Raw genomic sequence first — 12,395 nt, forward strand, 5'->3', positions numbered from 1 at the left:
GCTCTATGAGATGGTGAAAAAAATTAGGGGTGCCTATAATATAGAAAAATGGTGGTCTGTGTTCTTTTCAGTGCAGTGGAAATGCAAAGGATTGTGGTCTGTGAAGGGGTGTGTTTTATAGTGTCCTTACCAGGTGTGTCCACTGTGGCAATGTGTGTCAGCTGTGTTGTTTTCAAATTCATCCAATGTGCAGTTTTCTTTTACTTTGCTGACCGCAAACCACTGTGGTTTGGACTGCCATTGGCTGACCGACATGGCTACTGTGTGCTTGTAATATGCTCGGTGGTGCGGTGCTGACAGTGCTGGTGGTCAGACCACCTATTTCCAGGCTGCTGCGTCGCTGGCAGACTACTATTTTTGCTTGGCGGTAAGTGGTCCCGTCTGTTTAACTCATAATAGGGTGGTCTGAAAGAACACCAGAATTGTGGTCCTTTTAGGACTGTCAACATGGCGGTCCAGCGGTTTGACCGCCAAACTCGTAATGAGGTCTTTAGTTTCCTTTATGGAAGTCGAAAATCTCCAGCGGGATGAAACTGGAGGGTGTAGCTGACCAGATGCCCCTTTGTTGCAGGACCACTGAACAGGGTTTGATGCTGCAGAGAAGAACATAGTGGGAGCGTCTATGAAGTCAGGCCAACTGGTGATGCACCTTGGGAGGACTTACAAGCAGGTTGGTCCTGGTCTTCTCTCAGTTCACATAGCAGTTTTTATCCAAAAATCTTTTAAGTCCCAAGTTTTTTATTTTGGCTATCCAGGTTCCTTTAAACCTCAACCAGTGGTCCAGGACTGGAGGGGCAACACTTGGGGATTTAGGACCCACTCAGGTGGGGCCAAGGGGACTGGAACCTTATATGTCCCTGAGGCTCTGATCAGGAGGCTAGCAAACTAGGTCTTGGAGACACTCAACTAGTCTGGGGTTCAGGTGGTGAATCAGGGCTCAAGCAGCAGCTCCTGCCTCTGTGGTTTGAAGGCAAACTCCAAGCAGCAAAGCAGTCCTTCCAGGTACAGCAAAGCAGTCTTGTACACAGCAGGCCACAACAGCAGGCAGTCCTCTGAGAGTCCTTTCCAGGTCCAGAAAGTGAACTGAAGAAGGGATCTAACGGTTCTCTTTTTATTGCTAGTACCTTTTTTGAAGTAGGTTAAGTTTCTAGAGAATTCCTTTTGAAGTGCCCGAAGTTTTCTGACTCAGCTACTCTGGCTCCAAGCTGACTGCTTGAACAATGCAGGGGTGACAAGTAATTTATATGAAGGCAGAGCACAGCTTATTCAGTTGCAAGTAGGGCTATGCCAAGCTCTGACACCATCCGGCCAGTTGACGGCCTATCCAAGCACACCTAATCCCTCTATTGTGTGGCTGTCTGGGATGAATAAACAAAGTAAAATGCCACCTACACCAAGTCATGTGACCCAGAATTGGCTGCAGGCACCAGTTTAGGACAGAAAGTGCACACTTTATAAAATTGGCATTTTCAAATTGTAGCTTAAACTTTGACTTTATCATTAGATATGATTTTAATTACATTTTCTCAGACACCAAACCTGAAATGCTTGTCTGTTCCCAGCCAAAGGTTAGCGCTTACTAAATGCAATAAGGCAACCTACTGTTATCCTGTGGGACAAGTAAGCCTCACAGTAGTGAAAAAACTCACTTAGAGATTATTCATTACCATAACATGTCAAACTTAAATGCTCATGTTCAATCCTTTAACTACAGTGCCTCTTGCCTTAGGGGATACTTGGGTGTATCTTACTAGAGACTTACATGCAATTAAAATGGGAGATAAAGGCTTGGCAAGGGGGGTTTATTGCCAAATCAAATTGGCAGTTAAAAACTGCAATCAGTCTGCAACATTTTAATGGCTACTAAAGTGGGAGGCTCACTAGTAGCATTTAATTTACAGGCCCTGGGTATATTGTACCACTCTACAAGGGGATTATAAATAAATTAAATATGCCGATTAGGTACAGTCCAATTTACCATGTTTAAAGGAGAGATCACAAGTACTTTAGCACTGGGTAGCAGTTGTGAAGTGCACAGAGGCCTAAGTCCAACAAGTTAAGGCTAGGTGGTTGGGGGAAGACCACCCTTTGGCTCACAGCTCAAACGCAGCTAAGTATCATATAAACAACAGATAAATAATTGGCTACTGTCTTATCTCCTTTCAAGACCCATTGCATTTATTACTTAAATTATGAGCCACTGGCAGTTACATATTATGTCACCTGGTGAGCAAATATGACAGGGCAGGGCATTATCAAAAAAAGAGAGTGAGACAGAAGCAAAAAACATTTGCATTAGCTTGGTTCACCCTTAGTTTAGGTTTTGAATCAAGTTTACAACTTCCAAGTATTCTTGCTGATGCCTGTAATCTAAACTGCAACTCCCCCTCATGCTCATCAGCCTGTATGGTGCAAGTGGGCAGCAGTTCCTATCTTTGCAGTGGGCCATACTGGCAATCAAGCTGTACAGCAGTTCAGGTATGCTCATCTGTATCCGTTTCCCAGTGAACAGGAGGAAAAGTCTTATGGTTCGGGTTATTAGTTGGGGAGGATATGAGTTCTTCTCAAGTAATAAGTTCAAAATCTTGTCCAGCCCAATACACAAGTTCAATAAATAAACTTGAGTTCAATCCCTGGTAGCTATGGCACAGAAGAGATAGGCTTAACTTAAGTAAAGTGTGTAAATCATATATCAGTATGAAAGCATTAAAAAGTTTAAACCATGGCACAATAAAAATCCCTCAAGCAATTTCGAAAAATAGAGAAAAATGTAATAAGAAATTCTTTACCATAGCTACTAAAATCCAGAGGTTTTTAAAATTTTAGGGCAACACGCGCCACAAAAATGACCAATTAGAAGTCCATGTTTGCAGGTAACTGAGAACGAAGCATGATTTCAGGCTGATCGTGATGAAAAACCCAAGTGGGTCACCACTGTTAAAATATTTTTCTTCTGCAATAGTCTTTTTTTAATAGATGTCAAAATCCTCCAGTGGGGCAAGGTTGCAGGCTGTATTGGGTGTAACCCTCTTGAAGAAAGATAGCTGTTGAACTAGGCCCCACTGAAGCCATTGGTTTTGCAAACTAAGGCTGGGCAACATAACATATCCCAGGTGTAAACAAGAAGATTGGAAGACTCACGCCCAGCCTTGAGTGGCTTCTAGCATTCAACCTAAACCAGACTCAAAAAGAGCCACTGGTACACAACAACATGTCAGTGTATGGAGAGACCAAATTCAACTTTATGGGGAGTACCCAGAACACAAAGACATTACCCTTGTGACACATGTGACAGATGCTGATACACCTGTTTTCAAGATTTAAGTAGTCAATTATCACCCTGAACCCCTCTCCTTCCATTGGCATAATACGCTTAGAATATATAACATCCCTCTTCAAGTCAGTCGTACCATAGTGCTAGAGTTACGAAAAGTGTTGAGGACTCATCTCTTCAATGATCCATCATTGAAAAGAATCTTAATGGCTTTTCTAGTCCTTCACAGAAGAGACGTAACCTTTCTCCATAAATTTCTGCCTTACGTACACTAGGGATGTCCCACTTTGGTTTGTGAGGGCCAGGTCAATTCCAGATTTTTAGGATATCAGCATGAGATAAACTTCCGTAGATGCATCTACATGCATCTCATTAGCAGATTAAGCGGTTGCCATAAAAACATGGCACGGATCCACCCATCCTTGAGCTACATTAAAATACCAATTAAACCGAAAATATTTTAAAAAGTGTGTGCGGCTTTGCTGTCTGAATGATAGTTCGCAATTGTATATTCTACCTGCATTGGTGGCAGTTTATCGTCCTCAGAATGACAAATGTCTAACTCACGGTGACGGAGCAAGGCAAGTGTCAGCAATGGAAGTTAAATAGACTGAGCAATGTTGCCACAAGGTCCTGGTAAGATAGCTCAGTGAGCTGAGCACTTGTTGCTAACTTTGGTCTGTCCTTTGGTCTTTCTCTATCGTGAGCATTTTAATGTCAGTAGCAGAACCAATTCAGCCTTTCTTATTTCCAAAGTTTATACATAAGGTGTTGCATATCCTGGCATGTTTGCTTTAAACAGTGCACAGCTACCATCCCACACAAAAGATAAGTTTACTAAGTTTACATATTGGCACTCGCAATAGATGTGCATCATCTGAATCCATGGCATGGAAAGGCAAGTCAATTGCAATTTAGTTACCTTTTCACATCAAAATGTTTCTAAAAATATGTGGCCTGCTCAGGAAAGGGTCTGGGTGGGTGGTTAATAAGTAACTAAAGTTGTTTTTTTTTTTAAACCACATTTTAAGAAGCATTCATTTAAAACAAAACTGTCTGTTTGAATGTGGTTGAGCATTCCCAAAGTTATTTCTTATGTGTGGCTCTCATAGATGATAAATGTCATTACCTCACTGCTATGACATAGCAACAGTTGATAACAAAACTGGTTACACACTGTTGTGATATCATAAAGGTGTTCCAGGCCAGGCTGCCAGGGCCCTCTGTCAGCCTGTCAGCTCAGCACAGCTTGTCTACGTTGAATGAAAGCAGAAAGCACAGCTGCAGGAGCTCGAGGGAAGGCAGGGAAGGTGGCTGGAATTGGTTGGTGATTGCTGGTAAGTTTTTTTTTTATTTGGGACAGGGATGGGGGCTGTGTTATGTAGAGGATGTGTTATGTATGGCCCCAACATTACTCCTCTTCCCCTCCATAGAAGTTGAAAGCAGGAAAAGATGATTGTGGGCCCATACATAACATAAAATTGTAGATGGGTAAAAAGTGAATTATTGGGATGTTTTTCACCTTGGGGTTCTGAGTGGCATCATAGACAACTCGAGCTTTGCTCTCTATGGGCCAGATGTAACAAAAAAGGCATTTGTGATTCGGAAATATCGATTTTTAAGAAATCGCTATTTCTGATTCGCAAAATGCAATGTATCATATTTGCGAATCGGTAATAGCAATTTCTTAAAAATCGCAAATGCTATTACCAAATCGCAAATTGCGATACAGACCCCATTCGCACCTGTGGGCCTGTAGGCCCATATTTGCGAATTTTTTGCATTTCCAAAATTGCAAATTCCTAACTGGAATTCGCAATTTAGGAAATGCAAAACCCCAGGGTGCTGGGGGCCTAAGGCCCCCTCTGCTGCACCCCAAAAAAATATTTCAGGACATGTAAAGCACACACATGTCAAAGGGGCATGTGTGTGTTACATGTCAATTTTAAAAATGCATTTTTAAAATTTGCACATGGTTACCACCAAGTTTAACTTGGTGGTAATAGCGATTCCATAATGCCCAATTCACATTAAGGAATTGCTTCTTACATGTGGTTTAGAAATCGCAAATAAGGATTCCTTATTTGCGATTTCTTATTTAGAGAATCACAATTTGCGATTCTCTAAAAAGGCTCGCAAATTTAAGGAATCGCTATTTTAGTGATTCCTTAAATTTGCGTTGCGAAAGCCTTTCATAAATACTGAAAGGCATTTTTGCATTCGCAAATGGGCATTCGCACCATTTGTGAATGCAAAAAGGCTTGATGCATCTGGCCCTATATGATGTCACTCAGAATCGCTTGTTGAAAAACATCCCAGAAATGTACTGTTACCAATCTACAGTTCTATATATTATCGTCTTTTATCTCTTTGAATGTGTTGTGCATCAAAAAATAATGGTGCAATTTTAAACGTAAGTACACAATAACTATTCACACTTTCTGAAATTGTAACTACATGGCATTAGAGGTGCTCCTCCCCTTTCCCTCCGATGATTAAGGTGAAAAGAAGGAGAAAGATATCTGTATTAGTAAATGTGTGTGAAATAATGGTTCTCAGGGCAGGTAGCACTGGGGTGCTCTTTAATCTGGAACACCCATAACTTAGTGCTAGATCTTGCACCTGGTGGACATTTAGCCTTCGAGTAAATAATCAGGTACACAAAAGGAAAGACCCTGCCTAGAAACGTCCTCATCTGAGCAATAGAAACAGCAGTTGAATCCCTCACAATTACTATCTTCCACACCTGCGCTGCTCAGTAAAATCAAGGGCTCAGCAGCCCCTTCAATCCAAGGCCCTCATTGAATTTCTAAGGGGAGCCCTGTGTTTATTCTTTCTTGCTTGATTGTCTGGTCTCTATCCTCAAGCCATAGTTATGCAGTCAATACACTTCCACTGTTTGAGGAGGCTGTCCTCATCTCTAGCCCGCAGATACTGTGCCCAAATGAGAAGGGTGAGTAAAACGATAGCCATTCCAGCATTTTCTGAATCTCCTTTTCTAAGTTGCATTATTTACTCTGCATGTAATCAGGTGTGGTTATTGCTTCATTTGAGTGCAGCCTCAAGATTTTGATATTTACTTACGTATGCAGCCAGACAGTAATTTATACTTACAGCGTTTGAGCGTATCACCTGTCTGGGCTAAAGCGTGGCCTATCAGCAACGTAGCTGCAGACAGACTGTTCACCTGCTCCTCCACAATCGTTATAAAAACACTGTATGAAAAACTGGCTGTGTCTTAAAAGCTCAGATTGTGGACTCTATTTTTCCTTTCTAACTCTCTCCTTGCTTTCCATCCTCTGCATGCCTCAGCTCAATGAGCAGAGCATACTAATCACAATCATGTTTGCACCAATTCTTATTATTTTAGCTTTGCAAATTGCCCACACCTCATTTCAAAGATTACACAGTGGTGGCTCCTCCGCTATGGTGGAGCAGCGTCGTCCCCCCACCCCCCTGCCAGCAGCTGCAAACCTTTTACTACAAAAAGATAATAAACCAAGTTTATTATCTTCTTGTAGTAAAAGGGGTGGGGCATTGGGGATGGCAGCCATGGTGGGGAGTGCACTGTGCACTCCCTCAGCAAGCATGTATGTTTGGCCGGGTGTCTTGAGCCGGCCAAACACACATGCGCACTGTGCTCTCTGCAGCCCGGCACTGTGTTGCTGGGCTGGGGAGAGAAGGCACAGGCTCCCAGTCTGGGCGTCCCCAGGCAATCCTAACGCTTCTCTGAGCAGCAACACTATTGGCTGCAGGGCAGGGTGTGAGCCTGTGCCTGCCTGCTGAAGAGATGGAGGAGTGGCGGCGCAAAGTGGAGTGGAGATAAGGTTTTTTTGTATTTATTTTTCTATGTTTATTAATATTCCCCCCCCGTGTCACCCCCTGTAGCCCTGGCAATCTGCGACTGAGATTACATCCTCTCCTTTGAAAGTCATACCCTTGCAAGTTAACAATACCTAAACTCCTGTAGCTCATCTATTAATACTGCCAGCCTTAGCTTGTATTCGCATATTCCATCTCAAGCTAATTAAATCCTCCACATAGAACCTGAAGTAAATGGATGGAATGGTTTCTTTAAAAGCATAAACTAATTCCAATAGCCACAAAAAGCCCACTAACCCTGGTTTCTGGAGCAGCATGCTGCCTGGCATATAGCACTACAAAACCTTGTCAGGGGTAGTAAGTGATCTGTAAATGCGATTACAATACAATACTATATGAAACGCAGGGGATTCTGCAATCCCGGTCTAAAAACCTGTCTCCAATTTCTTTATAATATGCAACTTATGATGCACTAAGTCTCGTAATATAAAAAATGAGGTAGCCACTCAAATATAATAACCTATTACAGATGAGTTCTGATGTTACAATGCCTGCTGTAAAGCTAACAACCAAGAGGAATAGCAGGTCAGATCGCTGGCATAGTTAAAGCAGTTGTATAAAGAATGAAAACAAAAAATGACTTTTCTTTCGTATGCTCTGTTTTAGGGCTGTACAGTGACAAGCTGAAAGGGCATACTTATGGCAGCATATTTATTTTTTGCACTACTTGAGCAATTGTAGAAAAGGTGGAATGTTCCTGTATGTTTCAACACATAGTTAGTCCACTTTTTTTTTTTTTTTTAAAGAACAAACGTCTGTTAAATTGGTTCTAATTTCTTTTTGCAACAAATATCTAATAGCTTTTTTGATGTTTTTAATTTTGCACTAGAGAGTCTATTTTTATTCTTCATGTTTACAAACATGCTTTCTCTTTCATATGAAAGAGTGATGCAACCAGGATTTAAATGATTCATGGAAAAGGTCATGATGTGATTGTGTATTTTAGGGAATAAAGTAACCTGTCATATGTAATAAGGATTTTGTGAGTCAGAGCTCCATAACTTCATGAAGGAACTCAGCCTTCAGTCTTGTTCCTCTGTGTGGTCACTGAACTCCTCAGTGACTTGCCATATCCTTATCATATATGGGAGAGAGTACTTTATCCCCTATGTAACCCTCCTCACCCACTCTAATACCATAACATTCAGCAGTTGGGATGTCGATTATAGTTCACACAAGTTGCATAATAATTCCCTTAATCTGCTTGACACTCTCACACTCACATAAACAAAATTGCTATGGGTCATGTTCATCACCCAGAACCGTGCTGGTCCACAGCAGTAAATCACCCATTACCAATTCAACAGGTGTGGCGTAACTGAAGAGATCATTCACACACTGCTGGTCAACAGAGGACTTTAACTTAGTCCACCACTGCAGGTCCCAACGAGCTACATGCTACGGTGGTGTCCTACCATCTCACAATGTCAGTCAAATATGCGATGATATGAACAAAGTCCGCCCTAGAAGGACTTTCCACCAGTTCCCCATCTATCGTACCTGTTCAGTACCATAGAATGTATTGTATACCTGTCCAGTCCCATAGAATGGGCAACCTGGTGCAGTGACCAGCTTAGTGGACTGTGATCAAGAGGAATACCACAAGGGACCTGCAGGGCGGCTCAATGCAGCCAGCTTCCTGAAACCCATTCCCTGCACACACCTCTCACACTTCCTCACTATTAAGCGCCTCGCTCCATAACACGATAACTGCGCCTCGGTGGGCACCATGCATGACACACAAACACGTCCTACACAGGATTAAAACCAAGATTAGACTCTTCCAGCCACACTCCCTACTTGGTGGAGAGTGCTCTCAGGTAGGCAAGCGCTTCGGCGACCCAATTAGCGGTAGAAAGCGCAATATACATTTTGCAAAACAATACAAAGACTAAATTGTATATTTTCTGAGGATTCCTTTTAAGGCAGGAATATTTGAATGTTACCGACAAACGATTTAGAGAGCGAAGTACCCAAACGGCATAGTGCAAAGCCAATGCTTTGCAAATGCGCATCGAATAAAGCAGTACAAAAAACAAAATATTTACTCATAAACCGGTGCAAAAACGCAAGTCACGGCTGGTGCACACAACGAGTATCACATCTACACAACTCTTCTGCTAAGAAGGGGTAAAGCAACAAAAACCGTTTTATGATGCCACGTTCCCTTATTTAAACTCTAGAATGTTCGATCTGGGCTGCGAAGTATAAATGTCCTACATGGAAAAATATAAGGCTTCTTACCTGACAAACATAATTACGCCCACTTTGGAGATATCGTCCTGAATCAGCCTCCAAGAGTCTCGGAGAAGCCGCACCTCCTCTTGAGAAAGGGCCAACATCGGGTCTGGGGGCGCTGCCTCCTCCTGTACTGAAGAAGCGCCCCACCCCAAGCCCAGTTCTGAAAGCACACACCCCATTACTTCTGAGACAGCTCAAAAGACGGGGAGCGGACCTGGACTCTCGGAACCTCGGCTCAGGCTTGCTTGCAGGCTTCTTTGGGCGTCAACACCTCTGCACAGTGATGCTTGGTACGCCGGTGGCGCCTCTAGGACTGTTGTCACCAGAGGCAAAGCATTTACATTCCTTTTCTTTTTTTCTATCTCTTAAAGTCACTTATTTCTTCTTCTGTAGGAAGCCCCCTGCTGTATGCCATAACCTGCTCCCGTCTGCGTTTCCTCGAAGATGCGCCGCTCGAGCGTGGAGAGGAAGCAGCCCCCCCCTACATCTGACTCTCCAGCTGTGCTGTGGAAAAGACGATATTTACAGGAGTACAGTGGAGATCGTGATACTTTCTATTAATTTGAGAGTAGAATTGGAATGTAACCCTCGCGTGCCAGCAGGCATACCAATTCAAGCCCAGTTTCTGGCTTTCTCTATGTCAGAAAAATGGGTTAATAATTTGAGAGAGAAGACAACCCTCTGAACTATAAACTCATTGTGTTCGGTCAAAACAGTTCTGATAGAATCTAGGAGTTCCAGCTGTACCAACAATTTCAAAGTAAAGAAAACAACAAAGTAAAATTCCCAAGCCAATTTAAAATAATTCAGACAAATGTAATGACCGAATAGGCACCAATACAATCAAAATAGGTTAAGGGGAACATGAGATATGAATTTTTAAATTTTTTAAAGCAAAACGTTGCTACAAAAAGTCAGATACTGTAGAGAAAAGCTACAGTTCACATCCTGTTTGCCTTACTGTAAAATTACCCAGGAGCCCCTGTTTCAAGATGGCGTGAGCCAACTGCCACCACCGGACAGCCCTATCCATCATTTTCTTGGTAACTCCCCTACATGATAGGGGCAAAACTGTTTTCCTGTCCTTCAATGGGTGGGCTCTGTCTGTGAAGGTCCTGGTGACAAATAGAATCCCTCATTGGTATCTCCAGGTCAAAAAGAGATCATGCTAAAGCTGCCATTTTTTTCTGCTAACAGTTTCTGTCCACTCTCAGATAGTTAATCCTTGCTGAGTGGTCATCAGTGAGCATCCATTCGGCCGTCCCTGAGCCCAGACACAAACCATTGTCGTCTGTCCTCTGGGCAGTCTCATCAGCTCTGGAGGTGTGATGAGTTGCCAAACTGCTTTTAAGGCAGTTCTGGTTCAGACAGCCTTAAATGCATTCCCCCAAAGTTACCTTTCTGCTTAAATTATCTAAAATCCTATTTCAGCATTGTCAGATTTTAGAAACTAAGCAGGAAATAACTTTGAAGAATTTTTCCAGCCCTTTCCTGGGCAAAGGTTGAAAATAAAGATGTTACTTCTAGCCTGGCCTATGTAGTGAAATAACTTTAGGATTTTATTTCACTGTGAGGGCACACTAACTTCAATATATATAGCGTGGGCTATTTTTTATTTATTTTATTATTAGTACCCTGCCCTGTGGGACTACTAGGCACACTTTTGGGGACACCTTACCACTGTATAAAAACAGGCCTTTCCTACATGGCAAAGGCGAATTTCCCACCAAGTGTCACTGCAGTGTATTTAAGCTGCAGCCTAGCCGGAGCACAGTGGTGCTTCCGAAAGACTTTTTTTTTCCTACATGTGGGCGATGTAAAAACAAACAGCAGCCCACAAATAAGGCATTTAACTTTATAAACCATAGGTGCACTTAAAGCACAATTTACAAGGGTCTTATTGGGAAGCTGATTAGGCCAGGTAGGGATTCCCAGTGCCTCTTTACTTCTGTTTAGCAGTAAAGCCAGTAAATTCTGACAAAACCTGGGGGACCATAACAAAACATGGGGTTACTTCTCACACTTATGCTCCAGCATTTAAGCTCCTATAATATTTTCCAGATCTGCACTGTTTCTGTTAAAGAGCAAATGGATCAAGGTGAAACTTACAGGCAGGGTGTCAATGGGGAACAACAGGCCAAGAGTTGCAACTTGCCCTTTGATACACCTAATACTTCCAATGAGACGTGTCTTCTATTTGCAGTTTCCACTCCTCACATTCGCTAGTCCCTCAGCAATAAAAAATAAAGTTGTTGAGAGGCTAAAGGTGGGACAACCAATCAATATGAGATGCCAAAGGGCACATGATGTCAGTTCTGCTACCTGAAGCATTTTAGTGTTTGACGTCCATGTTGACAGGTTTTCCTGATCCAGCATTCTGGATTAGGGAGCAAATGACACTGAACGCACACCACCACCCCCACTATTCCCTCTATAGGCTATGCAGCAACCCACAACCTTAGTTTAGAGTCTATGCATGGTTTGGGGAATATTTTAAAATAAAACTGCTGTTGCTCAGACATGAGTGTTAGGGCTTATTCACTTTAGTCTCCATCGGTATATAAGTATGGGCTTATCCTCCGTTATGTGGTCTTGCGGACTCTGCATTTTACCCCATTGTTTTTTATGTCCAATATAAACTAATTTGTACAATGCGTAGTTTCTTCAAAGAAGTGCCCGGGGCAAGCAGAAACTGACTGATAAATCAGAGAGATTTAGAAGTCAAAAAATACAAAAGGCAGTAAATATTGTGAGTAATCAAGTTGTTGGCTGATGAGCACGTGAAAAAAGTCTCAAAGTTAACATGTACATAGATTAAAGTCCAAGTGTGTTGATCTCTTGCTGAAAATGAGCAAAAACTGATGCCACAGTAATTTGGGATGAGGCTCTGGAGGCAATCAGTCAGGATGAGCAGAGGGAGAGTTAAAACGGAAATGAGAGATAGGTCGCTAGCTCAACTCAAACTCAAACTACAGCCCTCCCTGGGGAGTCTCTTGTT

General features: G+C 42.5%; 1 protein-coding gene across 1 annotated transcript in view; it reads right to left on the reverse strand.

The window, feature by feature from the left end:
* The window catches only part of LOC138260273 (neuroglobin-1-like), a 100,973-nt gene extending 91,093 nt beyond the window's left edge, over positions 1–9,880 (reverse strand). The window contains exon 1 of the mRNA XM_069208605.1: positions 9,401–9,880. Coding sequence (XP_069064706.1) covers positions 9,401–9,576 — 176 coding nt within the window. The 5' untranslated portion in view covers positions 9,577–9,880. The remainder of the gene's footprint in view (positions 1–9,400) is intronic.
* Positions 9,881–12,395: the final 2,515 nt, after the last annotated feature.

This window comes from Pleurodeles waltl, chromosome 9, assembly GCF_031143425.1.
Source record: "Pleurodeles waltl isolate 20211129_DDA chromosome 9, aPleWal1.hap1.20221129, whole genome shotgun sequence".
In the NCBI taxonomy this organism is placed as follows: Eukaryota; Metazoa; Chordata; class Amphibia; order Caudata; family Salamandridae; genus Pleurodeles; species Pleurodeles waltl.